This window comes from Berghia stephanieae, chromosome 10 (genome assembly GCF_034508935.2).
Source record: "Berghia stephanieae isolate SIO BIC M18660-M18661 chromosome 10, UCSD_Bste_1.3, whole genome shotgun sequence".
NCBI classification, from domain to species: domain Eukaryota; kingdom Metazoa; phylum Mollusca; class Gastropoda; order Nudibranchia; family Aeolidiidae; genus Berghia; species Berghia stephanieae.
In genome coordinates, this window is record NC_088369.1 from 45,292,525 (window position 1) to 45,313,950 (window position 21,426).

At 36.2% G+C, this 21,426-nt stretch overlaps 1 protein-coding gene across 4 annotated transcripts in view; it reads left to right on the forward strand.

The window, feature by feature from the left end:
* The window catches only part of LOC144955865 (aminopeptidase N-like), an 87,998-nt gene that overhangs the window by 54,763 nt on the left and 11,809 nt on the right, over positions 1 to 21,426 (forward strand). For all 4 annotated transcript variants that reach the window (XM_078886089.1, XM_078886086.1, XM_078886087.1 and 1 more), the window contains exons 7-19: positions 1,469 to 1,595; positions 5,012 to 5,132; positions 8,352 to 8,415; positions 9,235 to 9,325; positions 9,591 to 9,704; positions 11,244 to 11,378; positions 13,414 to 13,479; positions 14,074 to 14,139; positions 16,770 to 16,889; positions 17,884 to 17,951; positions 18,695 to 18,795; positions 19,139 to 19,290; positions 19,524 to 19,579. In XM_078886089.1, the coding sequence (XP_078742215.1) occupies positions 1,469 to 1,595; positions 5,012 to 5,132; positions 8,352 to 8,415; positions 9,235 to 9,325; positions 9,591 to 9,704; positions 11,244 to 11,378; positions 13,414 to 13,479; positions 14,074 to 14,139; positions 16,770 to 16,889; positions 17,884 to 17,951; positions 18,695 to 18,795; positions 19,139 to 19,290; positions 19,524 to 19,579 (1,281 nt within the window). The remainder of the gene's footprint in view (positions 1 to 1,468; positions 1,596 to 5,011; positions 5,133 to 8,351; positions 8,416 to 9,234; positions 9,326 to 9,590; positions 9,705 to 11,243; positions 11,379 to 13,413; positions 13,480 to 14,073; positions 14,140 to 16,769; positions 16,890 to 17,883; positions 17,952 to 18,694; positions 18,796 to 19,138; positions 19,291 to 19,523; positions 19,580 to 21,426) is intronic.

Here is a 21,426-nt window from a genome sequence, read left to right on the forward strand (position 1 = left end):
TCTCGATACACATTAGTGGTCAGTCTCGATACACGTTAGTGGTCAGTCTCGATACACGTTAGTGGTCAGTCTCGATACACATTAGTGGTCAGTCTCGATACACATTAGTGGTCAGTCTCGATACACGTTAGTGGTCAGAACTCGATACACGTTAGTGGTCAGTCTTGATACACGTTAGTGGTCAGTCTCGATACACGTTAGTGGTCAGTCTCGATACACGTTAATGGTCAGTCTCGATACACATTAGTGGTCAGTCTTGATACACGTTATGGTCAGTCTCGATACACGTTAATGGTCAGTCTCGATACACATTAGTGGTCAGTCTCGATACACGTTAGTGGTCAGTCTCGATACATGATACACGTTAGTGGTCAGTCTCGATACACGTTAGTGGTCAGTCTCGATACACATTAGTGGTCAGTCTCGATACATATTAGTGGTCAGTCTTGGTACACATTAGTGGTCAGTCTCGATACACGATACACGTTAGTGGTCAGTCTTGATACACGTTAGTGGTCAGTCTCGATACACGTTAGTGGTCAGTCTCGATACACATTAGTGGTCAGTCTCGATACACGTTAGTGGTCAGTCTCGATACACATTAGTGGTCAGTCTCGATACACGTTAGTGGTCAGTCTTGATTGTCTACATTATATCGCTCCCAGGTGGCACACATCCATTTTGAAGAAAATTCTTAAAATCTCCCAATGATGAGCCGGACCGTACAATTTTATGCCACAATTTTACCATTGTGTTCCGAAAACTTGTTCATAATCAAAGCTTTTCATTTTTTGTTGTTGACACCTTCGTTCATTTATTCCAAAAATGGTTAAACTGACCAATTCTGAGTGTGATCGTTCTTTAGGAATGATATCCGCTGGATTTTTTTTCCGCAGTTGCAAGGCATATATTGTTTGTTGAACAGCGTAAAATGAATCTATCAGCAAAAGATTGCCAAATAAGTTGTCAACCGAACATTTCGGGTTCAAAACCCTTCTTCCACCAGCTTTCACATTACTCTGGTTCAAAAGCTGATCTCATATTAACCCTGTCCTTACCAACTATAGGACAATCGTCACATTCGTTATGATACAACCGACATTTTAACCCTCTCCTTACCAACTATAGGACAATCGTCACATTCGTTATGATACAACCGACATTTCAACCCTCTCCTTGCCAACTATAGGAAAATCGTCACATTCGTTATGATACAACCAACATTTTTCTTAATCAAAGTTATTTTGTACATCACGAAATTTAAAGAAAATGAACAGCGTGTTGTAGAGCATGTTTTGCTACAGAAATTATGCATTGCAAGAATTTTACTGATTATGTTTGAGTGATAAAAAATCTATTTTTGTGTTAGTTGGTTTGGAAGCTTTGGGGAAAATCCTGAAAATGGCTGGTAAGGAGAGAGTTAATCTTCAACATACCCATCATTTAAAAAATATATATCTTCTATCAGGACAGAAGACGGCATTGAATACGTGGCCGATGTTTATGACAAAACCCCCAAGATGTCCACTTACCTTCTGGCCTTCATCATCTGTGATTTCCAATATACCTCCAACACAACCACTACTGGCGTTAAGGTAAGTTTTCTTTTTTTTTTTTAATTTATTGTTTTTATCACGGTTACCAAATTGGGGATTTTATTGTTTTTTTTTTTCTATAGGTTACTTTTCTTTTTTATTTTTTATTTCCAGAACTTTATTTTTTAGCTGTTATGCATAATGGTTGGCACTGCTCTTTTTACATATTATTGTAATAAATTAAAACCAAATGCACATATTCAACCAACTTGATGCATTATGAGGAGTAGAAATTATTTGAACAAAAAGAAAAGGGGGGAAGGGGGGGGGGGGTATGGTAAAAGAACAATAGGTGAATATGAGGAATAAAAGATTATAAACTGGGAAAATGTAGAGTGAAGGAATAATGCGGTAAATTTTATATAAAGATTTCATGTTTTATTATGTAATTTATGCTAAAAATAAAATCACCTTACATCTGGTCTTCATTATCTGTGATTTCCAATATCCCTCCTGCACTATTTCTACTTTGCTTCGTACACTAAAAAAAATTTATTGAGCTTTTATATAGCGCAGTATTCACTAAATGTGCTCAAAGTGTTTTACAAGGTGTCCCTGGCCAACAGCAACACTTAACATGTAGGATGGGACATGACGCCTGTTAGTGATTTTACAATTTTTTCAGACAGAGACAACGCTGTTAATGGCCAGGTACTCATTTTACAATTTAGTACGGTGAGAGAATGTGAGTAAAGAGCCTTTTCCAAGGACTCAACTATGCACCGAGCGAGGCTCAAACCCAGGACCTTCCAATCCGAATGTGAGTGTCATACCACAAGACTCACATAGCCACACAAAGTCACTGAGTTTGAATTTGCGGTTCTGCACTGCGACTGATGTCTAGTTAATTCCAGTCTTCCTTTGGAAGAGACTGTGAAGAAATATAATTTGTAGATCAATGAACAATGTTATTATTTATTATATTATCTTAAAGTTACAGGTTTTATTAGGTTATCATTTTGGTTTTTTATTTTTTTTATTTAAAAGTCGGGTATTCAACTACATTATTTGCTCCCAGAATATCATATTTTATTTTTAGCATGTTTTTGGACGTAGAGGACACTTCAATTTCTTATTGCACTTTATTTTACTGATAAACTCTAATAATTATAGATTGTTTTGCCAATTAAAAAGAAAATACGCATGCTTACTCAAGGGATGAGAATATTGATTTTACTGAGTTATATGAGTTATATTTTAATACAATTAATAAAGCTGAGGTCAACATGCACATGTATCAGGTCTGATAATCAAACACAATTATGGGCTTGATTTGATATTGATTTAATGGACAGTATTTTGAGTTGATTTGAGAGTATTTCCATGACAACAATAAGCCCATGAAAATTAGGTTATTAGATCTGAAAATACACAATTATGGGTTTGATTTGATATTGATTTAATGCACAGTATTTTGAGTTGATTTGAGAGTATTTCCATGACAACAATGAGCCCATGAAAATTAGGTTATTAGATCTGAAAATACACAATTATGGGCTTGATTTGATATTGATTTAATGGACAGTATTTTGAGTTGATTTGAGAGTATTTCCATGACAACAATGAGCCCATGAAAATTAGGTTATTAGATCTGAAAATACACAATTATGGGTTTGATTTGATATTGATTTAATGGACAGTATTTTGAGTTGATTTGAGAGTATTTCCATGACAACAATGAGCCCATAAAAATTAGGTTATTAGATCTGAAAATACACAATTATGGGCTTGATTTGATATTGATTTAATGGACAGTATTTTGAGTTGATTTCAGAGTATTTCCATGACAACAATGAGCCCATGAAAATTAGGTTATTAGATCTGAAAATACACAATTATGGGTTTGATTTGATATTGATTTAATGGACAGTATTTTGAGTTGATTTGAGAGTATTTCCATTACAACAATGAGCCCATGAAAATTAGGTTATTAGATCTGAAAATACACAATTATGGGCTTGATTTGATATTGATTTAATGGACAGTATTTTGAGTTGATTTGAGAGTATTTCCATTACAACAATGAGCCCATGAAAATTAGGTTATTAGATCTGAAAATACACAATTATGGGCTTGATTTGATATTGATTTAATGGACAGTATTTTGAGTTGATTTCAGAGTATTTCCATGACAACAATGAGCCCATGAAAATTAGGTTATTAGATCAGCTGAGATAAAATTGCATAAGTAGTGTAAATTATGCGAATGTAATTATTTTTCACATTTTTTCACACCACTTAAGCATTTTTCTGTGCGGTTTAGTGGTTTTATGATATGATACTAGCATTCAAATCAGTAAGTCCTTGATTCTTCCCCTTTTTATAAACAAACTGACTCAGTCAGACTGAACAATTGTTAATGGTTCAAGTAATGCTCTTCACAGCTCAAAGTTTAGTCCTTGGAAAAGGCTTTTTAATCATATTTTGTCATCACACTCAAATGATGGGAACACCATTGTCCCTGTCAAAAAAAAATAATGTTAGAGTGTAACAGTACTTGACAGCCGTCATGGGAGCCTTTGAGAAGCGCTTTGGGGCACATTTATAGACAATTTGCGAAACGAAAACTCACCTTTTTCTTTGTCCTGCTTGGCATGACTAAGCACAGATCTGGTGACTCTGGTCTGTATTTGCTGTACTAAATATGACATGTCGATGGCGTTGTTGTGTGGTCAAGTGTGGTCTTCAGATCAGAAGGTTCAGGGTTTGATTCGAATTGCTGCATAGTTGAGTCCTTGGGAAAGGCTCTTTACTCAAATTCTCTTACCATAACTCAGTTGCAAAACGAGTATCAAGCTGTTAACAGCATTGTCTCTGTTGAAAAAAAAAAAAGTAATATTGCCTGTGTTATGTCTCGTCATATATATGTTAAGTGTTACTGTTGGCTAGGGATCTCTTGTAAAGTGCTTTGAGCATGTTTTGTTTCAAAACGGTGGCATATAAGGGTAAATCAAACGCCAAAAAAATTTATATTTTGATATTTTTTTATCTTCTAAAACCTTCATAAATCTCCTCAATGAGGAGAATAAATCAGACCAAAATATATTATTATTTACTTTGATTGTGATCCAGTTTTTAAGCATCTTTAACACTGTGGGTCACATTTATACTTGTGACCTACCACACCTCTCAATGGTATGATGTTGAATTGATGTCGATGGAAATATTATTTATATTAAAATAATGTGAGACTTGGCTTAAGTTTACATTTATTATTAAGGAGAATCTATTAATTTCTTAAAGTGACAAAAACAAAACTTTAACACTATGGATCATTCTTGCTTTAAAAACTGTTTCTAGCATCTGCTTCACCTTCACCCTAACGTAATACCATTTCGATGCAATGGGTCACATTTGTGAGTTATGCTTGAATTAGGTTTGAACTGATGATTTAATTGGCTTCTTGTTGTTGACAGTATCGAGCTTTTGCAAGACCTGAGGTGAAGAACTCGACGAAATATGCTTTGAATGTTGGCATAGAGGTCCTACCCTACTTTGAACAATATTTCAACACGACATACCCTTTGCCTAAACAAGGTGATGTATTGTGAAACTCTGGTCTTATTTTGTGCTCCCAGTTAGTAGAGCATTCGCTTCACATGCAAATCCCAAGTGAAGTCAATATTTTTTTGGTATCCTCTTCCCCCCCAAAAAACCTAGCAGTAATTGGGTGGCTGGATATGTTAGATCAGGTGGAAATCAAAAGTGAAACAACAATACCGAGGTCACAAGGCAGCATGTACATTTAACAATATGAGGAGACATGACGCCTTTAAGGCTCTATTACAATATATCTTTTCGACAGAGACAACGATGTTATTCATTTCATGCCCGAGTATGGTGAATGAATGTGAGTAAAGAGACACATTTTTTTCAAGGACTCATCTTTGCATGGCTGGGAGTGATACTCAAATCGGGGACCTACAGATTCAAAACAAGTACTTACCATAAGACCACAAATCTACGTTTTACACACTGCGTGGAATCAGTGCTATTTCAGATGGAACTCCCAAGGGGCCATTGACCCTCCCTGCCAGCTACCTACGTGAGGTCATTAGTGGTCAACTGGTATCAGGCAGTGTCGTGTTCAATGGGAACAGTTGTAGATATTTATGGTTTTATAATATGTCTGTATCGCGGGAAAACAATAACAGCCTCTTTCACTTTATTATTTTGATTTGAAAAATCGATTGTCTTTCTAAACATCAGTGAAAATTTTACATTCTTGTGGTTAATCGTTTTCTTTAAATATCCCAAATTGTGGATCTAATTTTAAGTGCTTGTAAATTGGATTCAATAGTCTGATGTCGCGTCGCCCAGCAACAGTGGCCATCGTGGTTCTAAACAAAGAAAATTGGTACTTTTTATTCTTCATGCTGGCTAGAACTTTTCATATGTCTTGTAATCAGAATGTGTAAAAGTCAAAACATGATCAGATTTATAATTTTTTCCCCTCTGGATACGCTTTATGCTCTTTGGAGAAATATTTCATAAGGGCGTCCGCCATTGTTCCGATAGTTTAGAGCCAGTTACTAAGTTACCATGCGTCATTACGAGGGAAGTGACGTTACTACTGTTGAAGCGTATTGTGGTGCACTTAAATAAAAATTTGTTTTTCAAAACTCATCGGCAGTATCTCAAGAGTTTTAATAAATATCAAAAGTAAATATATGAATCTATGTTCCTGTGCATTATTATCATATTGGCGGTTGATTTTTTTTTATTTATTCAGGGTTTTGTTAGTTCTGTATATTTTTTTTACCACTTCCGTTCCTCTCAAACAGTTTGTTGGTCATAACAGTAAACTGATATGTTTTATGTCTTTATGTGGTAAAATAACTCACGAGGATAAGATTTTATTGACCAGTAAAAACTAAAAACCAATATTGTGTATGATTTCAATTTCTCTATTTACTATCAATCTGCCTATAAAGTATCTTTATAAGAAAAAAATCAATCACTCAACAAGGTTACTGGACATGCTACAAATATTGCAGTATCAATCATCAATTACAACTAACACTAGGCAATGGTACAGTTAAATTAAATAATTTGCTCAAACAAACGGACACAGTATGTGAACAAAAGAGAATTCAAAATTATGAGGGCATATAGTTTATTCCAAGTAGCGACCTCCTTCTCCTTATCGACCAACTACATTCAAAACGAACACACTGTCCATACAGATTATATAGAATCATCTCCTTTCATCCAAGAATACACATTTAGTCATTGTCTTATAAAGCCATCGGATATACCATTGAACTCCAGTCAGTCAAATTTAGAGATAAAACAATTGAATAACAACCAGAGTCAAATCAGTACAACACCACAGACATACCACAGAATGGTCATTTAATTTTTGGGAAATCACTGCAATATATATCTGGACGCTTCAGTCTATAAAAAGTTAACACATTCACTTGTGCACAAAAGGAGAACTTGAACTTACATTATATTACTTATTCAACATGCAAAAATACGAGTAATTGAGACGGATTTCAATTACCCTAAACATTGACTCCTATCTATATGGCACTATAAAGTCGGCATTTCCTGAGACAACCACACAAAAGCAGTATACATCTTCAAACAATAATGCCTAACATTCATAAAAAATATAATTTTGACGTGAATCGTAAGGGATTTAAGTAAAAAAATAAGCTATTGAAAAGTTTGCTTTCAAATGTGCCCAAAAATACATAATATTTAAATCAGTTAAATGCTTTCAAAAATAAGATTAATATTATTTTCATCTAATGGTTTATATTTTATTCCTAAACTGATATTTGGACATAATTCATGACATGGAATACTGTGGGAGGGAAAATGAAGATCTCACCAAGTCATGCCAAAGAATTTTACAATAAAAAATTCATATCTTTTAAGATTTTACTGCCCGGACAACAAAACTTGGCATTTGTCAAGACCATCACTTTTACTTTACAATGATGGATGTTTCAATCATTTTCTACCGCTGGCAATTAAATTATTAATATGCAAATTACAACAAATTAATTTCATTGATAGCTCAAAAACCACTAAATTGACACATCTCCTATGAGCAGCCTTAAGAGGATACATTATTATCAACTATGGCATATGATGAAAGAAACCCTTGCTTTACTTGTGGTGAGGGAACAATTTTTATATTCATGTTAACAACCCATCAATACCATGAAATATTGCAGCAATTAATTACCCCTGACCGCTACCTGTTCCACCCATGGGCTGACCTCACTAATGGGGTCGAGTTGACCTAGCACTGAAATACTGCTCAGAGGGGAAAATGCCACGCAGTGTACAACATTCTGTACACTAATTGCTGATTGAGTTAACCAATCATCACTTTAACCGACTAGCCCATTGTTGCCAAGTAATCCTTTAATTTGGTGGTCGACATCATATGACATGTTTAAAATATTGGTCGAATCTGAACATATTTCTATCATTCTAGACTTGTTGGTGTGAGGTGGGCATTTTTAAAGTAGGATTTCTTCCCTTTTATTTCAATTTCTTACTCATGCTTCAAGTAAGTTCTTAGTATTTTGTCGAAATGAACATAGTGGAAGAAAACCAAGTTTAAAGTCGAAATGTTAAAAATAAGGTTACCTAAGAATTAAAAAACTTTTTCAAAATTTGTATTTATGTAAATCTGAATTCTAAAAATGACCTTAAAACTGTAGACATGAGATTAACTTAAAAGACTTTTAGACAATTGGTCATGGGTTTATTTATTTCTATTTCTCTCCCCAGATATGGTAGCCATTCCAGATTTTGCAACAGGAGCCATGGAAAACTGGGGACTTATTACATACAGGTATATCTTAGGAGGTCTGGATGCGGGACTGGTAGAAATCAATACTTTATGCTAACCTCCCTGCCCACCCAGCAGTAATTGTTAGCTGGGTCAGTTTGATCTGGTGGAAAGTACTTGAGACATTGCTAATGTCCGTTTAACACTATAGAGATCGAGATAAAGTTCAGCTCCATGAGCCTTATGGTTATAAAAGATTATTTTGTCTCAGGTTAAACAAATCGATAGTGTACAAGCGTTTAGTAAACTCTGTTCAATCCCTCCAATTTGTTATTTCACCGTGGCACTCTGATTTTGTCAGGAATTAAGTGACGAGGTTTTGTTGAGGCCATGGCCGGAGACTTCTCTTTCAGGGAATTTTCGTGTTTGAGTGAATGTATTTTGTTTGTGCCATGTTTTTGAACCTGTGAATTACCTTACTAGTGACTGTGTAAAACTAGTTGGCAATGAGGAGATCAGGGAGTCCCAGTATCTTGGTCGGTAGAGCACATGCTTCACACACAAAGTCACAAAGGGACCCAGAGTGAAGCCGGGTGAAGTTGAGATGTTTTCCCGAACACCCCTGTCCACCCAGCAGTGATTGGGTAGCTGGATCTGTTATATAGATCTGGTGGAAAGTAGTTTAGAAGATGCCAAAATGGACTTGAGCACAATATAACCCCTATAATTATGGTAATAAATTTGCTCTTTATCAATTTAATCACCCCCCCCCCCCCCCCTACTTGAAACCCCTTTCAGACATTGGACCAAAAATGGTATCAGTCAGAATAAGAAATGGTTGAACAGATGAAAATTATTATGCATTTCATTTTTTTCCATCAGAGAAACGGCCATGTTGTTTTCTCCAGGCATTTCAAATGAGGCAAACAGAGAACATGTGGCTATTCTAGTGTCCCATGAATTGGCTCATCAGGTAAACTAAAAACTGTGTCATTCTACAGTCATGTCAAAATCATCAGAATCATCAACATAACAATTTTCAGCTTCATTTTGTCATTAATGATCATCATCGTCATCACCACCACTGCATCTACCATAATCATCACCATCATCATCATCATCATAAACTTTCAGTTTGTCATCAACCATCATTGTCATCACTACTACCAACAACAACAACAACAACAACAGGTCCTATCAAGAATCCTATACACTCACATTCTCTGTTCTTATTCCAGTGGTTCGGTAACTTGGTGACACCATCTTGGTGGGATGACCTGTGGTTGAATGAAGGATTTGCTACATTTGTTGAATACATGGGGGTGGACAAGGTGCATCCAGACTGGAAAATGGTAAAGCTGAAACATTTTGGTACTTGTTCATGTCTGTGTTTGTGGAAATCATCAGGTCCAATCTGATTGGTAGATTCCGGTGTATATTATGACTATTTGAACATCTTGCTCTCACAGGAAAGATAGAAGGTAAAAAGAGTAAAGGTAGACCAAGAAAAAGATATTTTAATAGTTTGAACAGCTGGGTGACAAAGAAAGAGAAGAGTAATATTAGTTTTCTGAGATTATCTGATCAGAGAGATGAATGGCGTATCATGATCACCGATGTCTGGCACAGACTTGGTACTTGAAGAAGAAGAAGATTATGACTATTTACAGTCAAATTTGCAGAACAAAGCCTATATATAATCCATTAAAAAAAAAACTGTAGCCGTTGGCAATAACATTTCATTCCTCTGATAATATTATACAAGATTATTACACCCGACCTTTTTCTTTATTTCTTTTGTGATGTAAGCTTGCATTAAATAGGTATCCATAAATGCACAATCATGAGTTGTCAATCATGCGTCAATGCTCAAAATGATGGCATAATTACTGAATTAGAGAGAGAGAAGGCGAGAACACTCATGAGGTCAAGGTGCAAATGGTAGCAGAATTATTCTTAGTTGACTTTTAAAAATTAATTCAATTGTTTTGCCTTCATTCTTAATCTTTACGAATTCCTTGTTTCATAAGTGGTTTTGGATAAGGAAGAGTGTAATATTCAGATTAAAACATATTTGATTTGGGGGGGGGGGGGGGGGGGGGGGGGGGGTGGGGGGGGGGGGGGGGGGGGGGGGGGGGGGGGGGGGGGTTGATGTTTTTTAGGGCAGATAAATGCTAGATATGTGGATCTGTGCTCTTACCTTCAGACTTGCATGTCTCTGGTGTGAGTCGCCCTTTGGATGACACAAAGTTGAATCCTTGCAAAAAGCTCTCAACTCACATTTATCATAAGATACTTTAGTTAAACTAAGAATCTGGCCGATCACAATTTTTGTCTATGTCAAAAACATTTGAGTAGCACCTTACAGACATCCTACATTTTAAGTTTTCACTGACTTTAGACCTCTTGTAAAGTGCTTTGAGAACATTTAATTGAATATTGCGCTATATATATAATATATATCTATATCTAAAAGCTCAAGAATATTTTCAGATCTGTATAAGTCTTCTTTATTTCCTATTTAAGTGTTACCCTTGACCGAAAAGAGTTACAAACACCATAAAGCTCCCCCAAAAAGAAAATAACCGACTAATATTACATGCACTTATTTGGAAATATGATAACCGAATACAATCATGGATCTGATTTGACATTGTTGTAATAGATACTATTTTGACTTAGTTTGATAATATTTCCATTACAGTAATGAGTCCATACTAAATTGGGTTATCAGACCTGTCCATAAATACACATTGGATATATGAACTAATTATAAAGTGTTTTTATGGTTGAGACTTCAACCCCACCCCCCCCCCCCCCCCCCCCCCCCCCTCTTGGTTTGTCGCTTTGAAATAGCCAGAGTATTTCTTTTTTTTCAAAAACATTTTCAGTGGGATAAATTTGTCAACAGTGATGTTCAAAATGCCTTCACCTTTGACGGATTAATCACGTCACATCCTGTTTATGTGCCAGTCAACCATCCTGACGAAATCAACGAGATCTTTGATACTGTCTCATATTCAAAGGTTGGTGTCTTGGATTGCTGTGAAGACAAATAAAATCAAAGTAGTCATTGAGGTATATCTATAAATTTGGACCACACAATCTTGGAGTGATGTAAACGTTTGCTATCTCTATTTATATCTCTATTTATTTATTTATCTATCTATCTATCTGTCTGTCTGTCTGCCTGCCTGCCTGCCTGTCTGTCTGTATGTCTGTCTGTCTGTCTGTCTATCTATCTATCTATACATCCATATATCTACCTATCTTTCTAAATGCCTATCTACCTGCCAGTCTATTTATCTATCTATTATGTTCATATATATATACAGTCCACTCCAGATAATCGCAACACCTTTGGATCAGCAAAAGCAGCTTTGATGCAAGTCGACATCTTATTCAGATTTTATTCACTTTCACTCTTTTGTTCTCAACATTTGTAAGAGTCAAAGAGATTAGCCGTGATGAGAGACAGTAAGCTTTCACTAAACTCGTTGGTCACTGTTAAGTTTGACATAATTTAGGATGACACAGGATATTTTTGTAACTATGGTTTTTATTCAAACCCAAAGAACAACATATTAATGTGGAGACATCGTGAGTGAATTTCAGTAGGAAGGAATCAACAGTAAAAGAGTGAAAAGTAAACACCCTGTTATTTATCATAAGAGTGAATGCCCTTGGTTCAAGGGAAATAACCAACAAAGTATTGTAGAGAGACATTATTACACAGTTGTTTCTCTTAGACCATTAGAAATCATAAGATCATATACTAATAGTAATAATACATAGAAATAATTCAACAGTCACAATGCACAGTTGTCAATCCCAAAACAAAGGATATTGCTCAGTCCCACTTTACAACCGTCATTGTTTACCTGTTTTAAACCTATGCCCAGCCCCCTGGCCTCCTATTGAATGGCCAGAGATGACATCACAAACCCATACCACAAAGCCCTGCCCTCTTTTGTCTCTCTATTAAAATGGTGACACACGACTGTAGCATTAAATCCCCATACCTGCCTACTTTTACAGATCGTCCGTAATTGTTACGGAAATTAGGTTACAACTTCGGACATATAGAAATGGAAGAAATATTACGGATTTTGATTTCACAGCAATTTGGTCGTAGAATTAGAGAGAAAAAAAAAACAATTATTTTTTATTTTAAGTTCCCACAGTTATCAAAGAAAGAAAAAAATAAATTCCCTTAAAGTTATAATAAAGGCTACTGCTCAGTTCACGCCCATGATAGCTTAGTCGATTTCCAGCTCGTAATGGTGGAGGTCAACAACACATATTTTATGTATAGAAGGCTGTATATACGCAGTATTTTTTTCTTTTTTGTTTTTGTGGTTGTTAATTGATGAAGTATTACTAAAATTGTACCATTTATTACTGATGAATTTTGTGTTGGCTACTGCTTTTGAAATGTTCAAGTAGACAGGTATGAATCCCGCACACACTCAATTTTTTAACCTGTCACGATTTCTTCCATGATTAAATTTAATCATGAGATTATGTTAGATCGATCTCTTGAATTTACCACTATTTGAATACACCCACCCACACTCACATTCATACACACTTACAAGAACACAAACACTGCTCTTCAGTTAAATTAGTACCAGACAAAAATTTGGAACCATAAACAAGCTCCCAAGCTAGTGGCCTCTAATTTTTTTAATACCAACTGAGGATATGCAAGAGCATTGAAGCGACCAAAAAGGTAAGTCTTAAACTTTTTAACAGTATATCTTTAGTCTAATCCAAAAATTATCGGGCACTCTTAAAAACTACAAGACTAGGTATTTACCAACTCGTATATTTCTCTGTCTGCCTATCTATCTATCTATCTATCTATCTATCTATCTATCTATCTATCTATCTATCTATCTATCTATCTATCTATCTATCTATCTATCTATCTAATCTATATATCTTATCAATCTTTCACTGTAAATTTTAGTACTTATCTACTGAGTTCACATCAGCCTGAGATTGTTTTCCCCATTTATTTATTTATTTATTTATTTGTTTGTTTATTTTTTGCCATAGGGGAGTTCCATCATTCGCATGATGCGGCATTTTCTAGGACTGGAAACGTTCAGGAAAGGTTTGGTGGTAAGTGTTAATGTTTTATTAGTTAGTTTGTTTTTTGTTTTGTTTTTTCAATTTCTTCAACTATACGTGATCCATTCTCTCAAAACGGTATTATGTTGGGGTTAACACTTTCTAAGAAAGGGAATTTAAAATTAAATTGTCAAATGTAAAATTTTATCATCTATTGCTTAAAAAGAAATATTCATTCACTTCAATAAAACACAAAATACTGAGGGAAAGTCTTGTGTTACTACTACTACTTCTACTACTACTACTACTACTACTACTACTGCGATCACTACTACTACTACTACTACTACTGTGATCACTACTACTACTACTACTTCTACTACTATCACTACTCCAACTATAACTCTACTCCTATTACTGCTGCTTGTACAACAGCAATGACTACTACTACTACTACTACTACTACTACTACTACTGCGATCACTACTACTACTACTACTACTACTGCGATCACTACTACTACTACTACTACTACTACTACTTCTACTACTATCACTACTCCAACTATAACTCTACTCCTATTACTGCTATTTGTACAACAGCAATGACTACAGCTACTACTACAGTAACTTTTTTCCCCTTCAGTTGTATCTGCAAAGGAAAAAGTTTGATGCTGCTTTCCACGATGATCTCTGGCAAGCGTTAGAAGATGTAAGTTTTCAGCCTCTACCTTTTTGTTGTAAGATATTTTTAGTTGAAGGTTATGTTGCACTTTTATTTATAATGACTGTCAATTGATTTCCTTTTGTGTCACACATTTAAGTTCAGTATTTTTTACTCTAGCTGGAGCATTTGCGTTTTAATCAACAGTAATTTCCATGTTTTGTTTGTATTTTAGTCACAGGTATTTTCTGTGTTCTACGTTTTAGTCAGAGCTAATTTCCATGCTTTGCATTTTATCCATAGATAAATTTTATGTTTTGTATATAATTTTCAGGTTGCATCTAAGTCAGAAGTAGTTTTAATGTTTTACATTATAACCAGATGTCATTTCCATGTTATGAATTTAGTCAGAGGTAGTTTTTTATGTTCTGCATCAAAGCCAGGGATCTGTAGATTTTATGTTTTGCATCAAAGCCAGGGGTCTGTAGATTTTATATTTTGCATCAAAGCCAGAGGTCTAGATTTTATGTTTTGCATCAGAGGTAGTTTTTTATGTTCTGCATCAAAGCCAGGGGTCTGTAGATTTTATGTTTTGCATCAAAGCCAGTGGTCTGTAGATTTTATGTTTTGCACCAAAGCCAGGGGTCTGTAGATTTTATGTTTTGCATCAAAGCCAGGGGTCTGTAGATTTTATGTTTTGCATCAGAGGTAGTTTTTTATGTTCTGCATCAAAGCCAGGGGTCTGTAGATTTTTTGTTCTGCACCAAAGCCAGGGGTCTGTAGATTTTATGTTTTGCATCAAAGCCAGAGGTGTCTAGATTTTATGTTTTGCATCAAAGCCAGGGGTCTGTAGATTTTATGTTCTGCATCAAAGCCAGGGGTCTGTAGATTTTATGTTTTGCATCAAAGCCAGGGGTCTGTAGATTTTATGTTTTGCATCAAAGCCTGAGGTCTGTAGATTTTATGTTCTGCATCAAAGCCAGGGGTCTGTAGATTTTATGTTCTGCATCAAAGCCAGAGGTCTGTAGATTTTATGTTTTGCATCAAAGCCAGGGGTCTGTAGATTTTATGTTCTGCATCAAAGCCAGAGGTCTGTAGATTTTATGTTTTGCATCAAAGCCAGGGGTCTGTAGATTTTATGTTTTGCATCAAAGCCAGAGGTCTGTAGATTTTATGTTTTGCATCAAAGCCAGAGGTCTGTAGATTTTATGTTCTGCATCAAAGCCAGGGGTCTGTAGATTTTATGTTCTGCATCAGAGCCAGCGGTCTGTAGATTTTATGATTTGCATCAAAGCCAGGGGTCTGTAGATTTTATGGTTTGCATCAAAGCCAGGGGTCTGTAGATTTTATGTTTTGCATCAAAGCCAGGGGTCTGTAGATTTTATGTTTTGCATCAAAGCCAGAGGTCTGTAGATTTTATGTTCTGCATCAAAGCCAGGGGTCTGTAGATTTTATGTTCTGCATCAAAGCCAGGGGTCTGTAGATTTTATGTTTTGCATCAAAGCCAGAGGTCTGTAGATTTTATGTTTTGCATCAAAGCCAGAGGTCTGTAGATTTTATGATCTGCATCAAAGCCAGAGGTCTGTAGATTTTATGTTTTGCATCAAAGCCAGGGGTCTGTAGATTTTATGTTTTGCATCAAAGCCAGGGGTCTGTAGATTTTATGTTCTGCATCAAAGCCAGGGGTCTGTAGATTTTATGTTTTGCATCAAAGCCAGGGGTTTGTAGATTTTATGTTTTGCATCAAAGCCAGGGGTCTGTAGATTTTATGTTCTGCATCAAAGCCAGGGGTCTGTAGATTTTATGATTTGCATCAAAGCCAGGGGTCTGTAGATTTTATGGTTTGCATCAAAGCCGGGGGTCTGTAGATTGTATGTTCTGCATCAAAGCCAGGGGTCTGTAGATTTTATGTTTTGCATCAAAGCCAGGGGTCTGTAGATTTTATGTTCTGCACCAAAGCCAGAGGTCTGTAGATTTTATGTTTTGCATCAGAGGTAGTTTTTTATGTTCTGCATCAAAGCCAGAGGTAGTTTTTTATGTTCTGCATCAAAGCCAGAGGTAGTTTTTTATGTTCTGCATCAAAGCCAGAGGTAGTTTTTTATGTTCTGCATCAAAGCCAGAGGTAGTTTTTTATGTTCTGCATCAAAGCCAGAGGTAGTTTTTTATGTTCTGCATCAAAGCCAGAGGTAGTTTTTTATGTTCTGCATCAAAGCCAGAGGTCTGTAGATTTCATGTTTTGCATGAGGTAATTTTTTATTTTTTTTTGCATTTTATTCATAGATAAATTTTATGTTTTGTATATAATTTTCAGGTTGCATTTAAGTCAGAAGTAGTTTTAATGTTTTACATTATAACCAGATGTCATTTCCATGTTATGAATTTAGTCAGAGGTAGTTTTTTTTGTTCTGCATCAAAGCCAGAGGTAGTTTTTTATGTTCTGCATCAAAGCCAGAGGTAGTTTTTTATGTTCTGCATCAAAGCCAGAGGTAGTTTTTTATGTTCTGCATCAAAGCCAGGGGTCTGTAGATTTTATGTTTTGCATCAGAGGTAGTTTTTTATGTTCTGCATCAAAGCCTGAGGTCTGTAGATTTTATGTTTTGCATGAGGTAATTTTTTATTTTTTACATTTTATTCAGAGGTGATTTTCATGTTTGCAATGTTTATTTTTCATTTTTCAGCAAGCAAAATTGGAAGGCAAGAACCTGAAAGTGAAGGAAATCATGGACACATGGACACTACAGATGAACTATCCAGTGGTCACTGTCACCAGGGACTTTAACAATCTAGACCTTGTACATGTAAGTATCCTAATATGGTCATTGTTTCACTGATGATGCTGTTGTTGTTGCCCTTGATTCAATATCTATTGTGGTCTTGTTGCTGTAGATGGTGTTGTTGGTTTGTATGCTTTGTTATTGCTGTTTTTGTTGTTGTCATTGTATTTTTTGTTGTTGCATCTGTATTATGATGGGAGATTTAAATATTAAAATCAAATCTAGTGTAAGAAAGCGGGTGGTTGGATGGGAGCATCACCCTTGAATCATATACCTATGATGTTCGCATGGGTGTACGATCCGATAGTGATGTCGTTTCTTCTTCTCTTTACTAGCCTATCCTGCTTCTTTGGTTTGTGATTGTATTTTTGACAGGGGATATTTTTTTTTCTGTAAATCTTCTGCCTGTTTGTTCTTGGTTATTTATAATTTAGCTTATGATATCTTTAGGTTATGATTTTGATTTACATTTGTACTATTTTTGTTAGATTGCTTGTTTTTTTTTTGTTTCAGCGGTCTCTCATATAACCTCAATTGTGTTGGAAGAGACCTAAAGCAACAAACAAAACAAAAAAGTGTAAGAAATATGATGGATTGAAGTTTTTGAGCGTCTGAGCAATTATATTGCACAATATCCACTAAACGTACTCAAAGGGCTTTACACAGGGTCCCTCGCCAACAGCAACACGTAACATGTGTGAAGACAAAGACTTGACACCTGTTAGGCCATATTGATTTATTTTGGGAGAGAATCAATTTTATTGATGGCCAGATATTCATTTTACACTTGAATATGGTGAGAGAATGAGTAAAGAACCTTTACCAAGGACTCAACTATTCACTGCTCAGCGTGTGACTCAAACCCTGGACCTTTCAATTTGAAGGCGAGTGTCTTTTATCTTTTATTTTGATTTTGAAATACATGCATACAGTTTACCCAGATATAATACCACTTGTAGATGAAGTTCACAACTTTCATTTTCATTTTTTTTCTTTCTGATGTGAATTTGTTTCCCAGGTTAGGCAGTCACGCTACTTGGTGGATCCGACTGCTGAGGACCCTGGAAAATATGAATCTAAATTTGGGTAAGTACCAGTTGACTTGGCTCCTTATGTTAATATCGGAATATTTTTAGATTGTACTTGCTGACAGGATGTGCCAAATGATTTTCAGCCACCCTACACCAGTGGGGACTTTCCACCTGTCCTACATGTGAACCCAAAACCGCAGACCATCTGGTTGAGCATTTTGTATTGGGACTTTTGAGGCGTTTGGGCAGTTTGGGATTGTACACGAATGAGGTAACGATATCGCTGCCTGGATTAAGTGTGGGACCATTAGAAGTTGTATTGGGACGAGGCTTTTGGGCAGTTTGGGATTGTATACGAATGAGGTAACGATATCGCTGCCTGGATTAAGTGTGGGACCATTAGAAGTTGTATTGGGACGAGGCTTTTGGGCAGTTTGGGATTGTACACGAATGAGTTAACGATATCGCTGCCTGGATTAAGTGTGGGACCATTAGAAGTTGTATTGGGACGAGGTTTTAGGCAGTTTGGGATTGTATACGAATGAGGTAACGATATCGCTGCCTGGATTAAGTGTGGGACCATTAGAAGTTGTATTGGGACGAGGCTTTTGGGCAGTTTGGGATTGTACACGAATGAGTTAACGATATCGCTGCCTGGATTAAGTGTGGGACCATTAGAAGCTGCTGCTGTATGTCTGGATGTAAACTAATGTATTCAATGTTTTTATTGTTTTTGTTAATGACTCAAGAAGGGTTTAGAGCATAACAACGATTCCTTATCATTACTCCTTTGACCAGATACAAGTGGACTATTCCCATAACCCTGACCACCAGTAAGAATGCCACATTTGAACAAGATGACTCCGACATTTACTGGTTGAACAAAGATGAAACTGGAAGTATGTCATTATGTCTTTATAAGTGTGCGTGTGTGTGTGTCATTTGACTTTTACGATATTTTCACTCAAGAATTATCATATTAGTGTGCATCAAAATCTATTTATAGTTAAATTGGTGCAGTTCTGACCCCCCAATCCACCCAACCCAGCAGTGATTAGGTAGCTGGGTCTGTTAGATCGTCCTATCCAAAGGGTAACAAGCAATTGCTAGTGTCTGTTTCACGCTATTGAAACCAGGATAAACTCCAGCTCCATAGGCCTAATGGCTCTGACATGAAGGACAACTTTTTGTTTTTACTTTGACGCAGGAGACAATTCAGAATTTCTTCATTATTTATTACAGAACATTTGACCATTGGAAGGAACAACCTACCCCCTGCCTCAGACGCCAATGGATGGATATTGTGTAACACACAGCAAAATGGGTTTTATCGTGTCAACTATCAAGTTGAAAACTGGAAGGCTTTGATTCATCAATTGGAAACAAATCATGAGGTCTATCTTACATTCATCGTCATCGTCATCATCATTATTATATCATCATCACCCTCTTCTCATTCTCCTCACCATCATTATCATCGTCGTCTTCATCCTAATCACAACTATTATTATAATTTTACAACTCAAAATAGTAATAAGTTGATTGTATTGTTATCATACACACAAATCAGCGATAAAATCTATTAAGTGAAATATATCAATCTTTTAATACTTTCATTTCTCCCCAGGTGATTTCAGTTACCAACCGAGCTCAGATCATCAATGACGCTTGGAACCTTGCAAAGTAAGTAAAGATAGCATTCAAAATAATGCATATATTTTCAGAGCAGCCAACGTCTATTTTTCTTGGGAAATTCCCATATGATTTTACTTTTACTTTTAGTTTGTTTTTTTAATCTTTATTTTCGGTTGGGGGGGTAAAATAAATAAAAAATGACAGGTTTTCTAAAATCCTGTTTCGTTTATATATATATAATATCTTATTTCTTAATTAATCTTTTACAATATAGATAAATTCCATTATCTAAAATTCTAACCAATATAACATCCTCTGAATAACAAAATATATAGGGTGAGAGAAATAGTAAGGGAAAAAAATTATGACGCTATTTCAATACAAAGTTGATATCAGAAATATTTTTCAATTTATAGGCAACAAGACCTCTTTAACTTGCCAAGTTTAATGTAGTAGTAGCAGTAGTAGCAGCAGTGTATGGCTATATCTCCACACAGGAAGTCTCCAGCTAGTCTTTAAATTCCTCACCTCAGTTGAGGACAGTCTCGAAACCTTCCGCCAATCTCGTCATAGGACAGTTCAGAATGATGTGGTCTGCTACCTCTGGCATTCCCTGACAATGGGGACAGTCGGCTTACTCTACTCAGACCCCATCGATGCATCTCTGAAGCAGTCCTGCCATGGCCTGTCAGTAGTTGATTTGATGCGACCCACTGATTTCGATTGCCATTCCTGAAGCTTTGCATAAATTCTGTTGGGTCTTGGATTACCCCCACCTTCCTTGGGCATGGTATTTGTCCCGATATTCCCTCCAGGCTTCTCTACTATCAAAGTTTTCGAGTTCTGAATGGTAAAAGGGCTTTCTGGATTTGAGTTGTGATGTTCTGAGAGTTTCATTTGGGACAGTTTTTAAGGTCTCAGTTTTTGGACAAAATTTTTGGTTGCCTCTTCTCACTGGAGTTCTGGTGGTGCGATTGCGCTTATAGTTGGGAGCCAAGGTGTTGGTGTTGATTTGAAGCATCCAGTTATTGTGTGCATGAACTCTTTTTGAGTTTGATGTCAAGAATTTTTATGTGGGGGCTTCTTGTCCAAACAGGGGCACATTATTCTCTGACGCTATAGCAGAATGCGAATGCTGACATTCTCAGGACTTGTGTTGCTCCCCAGGTGGTGCCCGCTAATTTTCTAAGCAGACGGTTTCTTTTTGCAATTTTGTTTGCGGTTCCTTCTATATTTTATTTGGTAGTTAGGCTGTCTGTCAAGGGTGACACCAAGGTATTTTGGATTTCTGTCTGCAGGATATTTCCTTCAACTAAAATATTAAGGGATTGGTGTTTTGTCTGTTGTTCAAATGAAATGTTGTGGTCACAGATTTTGTGGTGTTCATCTTCAAATACCATTGGTCAAAATATTCCTTTAGCTTTGATGTTTCCTCACTGAGCGTCTTTTCTTGATTGATGGGCCAAAATCCAGTCGCCTTTATAGCCCAGTTGAAGTGATTGGTTGGCAGGAATGTCACTGATGTAGATGTTGAACAGTGTGGGTGCAACGACTGATCCTTGTGGTACACCATTCTTTTTTTGTTTTGTTTTTCTCCCCTCCTACGAGGGCTCTTTCAGAAATAACCGAAAAATGCCCATTGCTCAGCAACCAGTGGAGATTTTTTAATTCTGTAAACGACATGATATTCCTTATTTCCTTATGGATATTCCCAGAAATTATGAAGTGCATCATTTTGCACAATGAATTTCTAGACGATTTTAAAGATGGCGGCCCACCTTGAAACTTGGTCAAAGGAGGAAATCAGAGATGTCATACGTTTTTTGAACGCCAAAAGTCTGAATCCTACCGAAATTCATAAAGAACTTCAGAGTGTATATGGTGAGCATGTTATA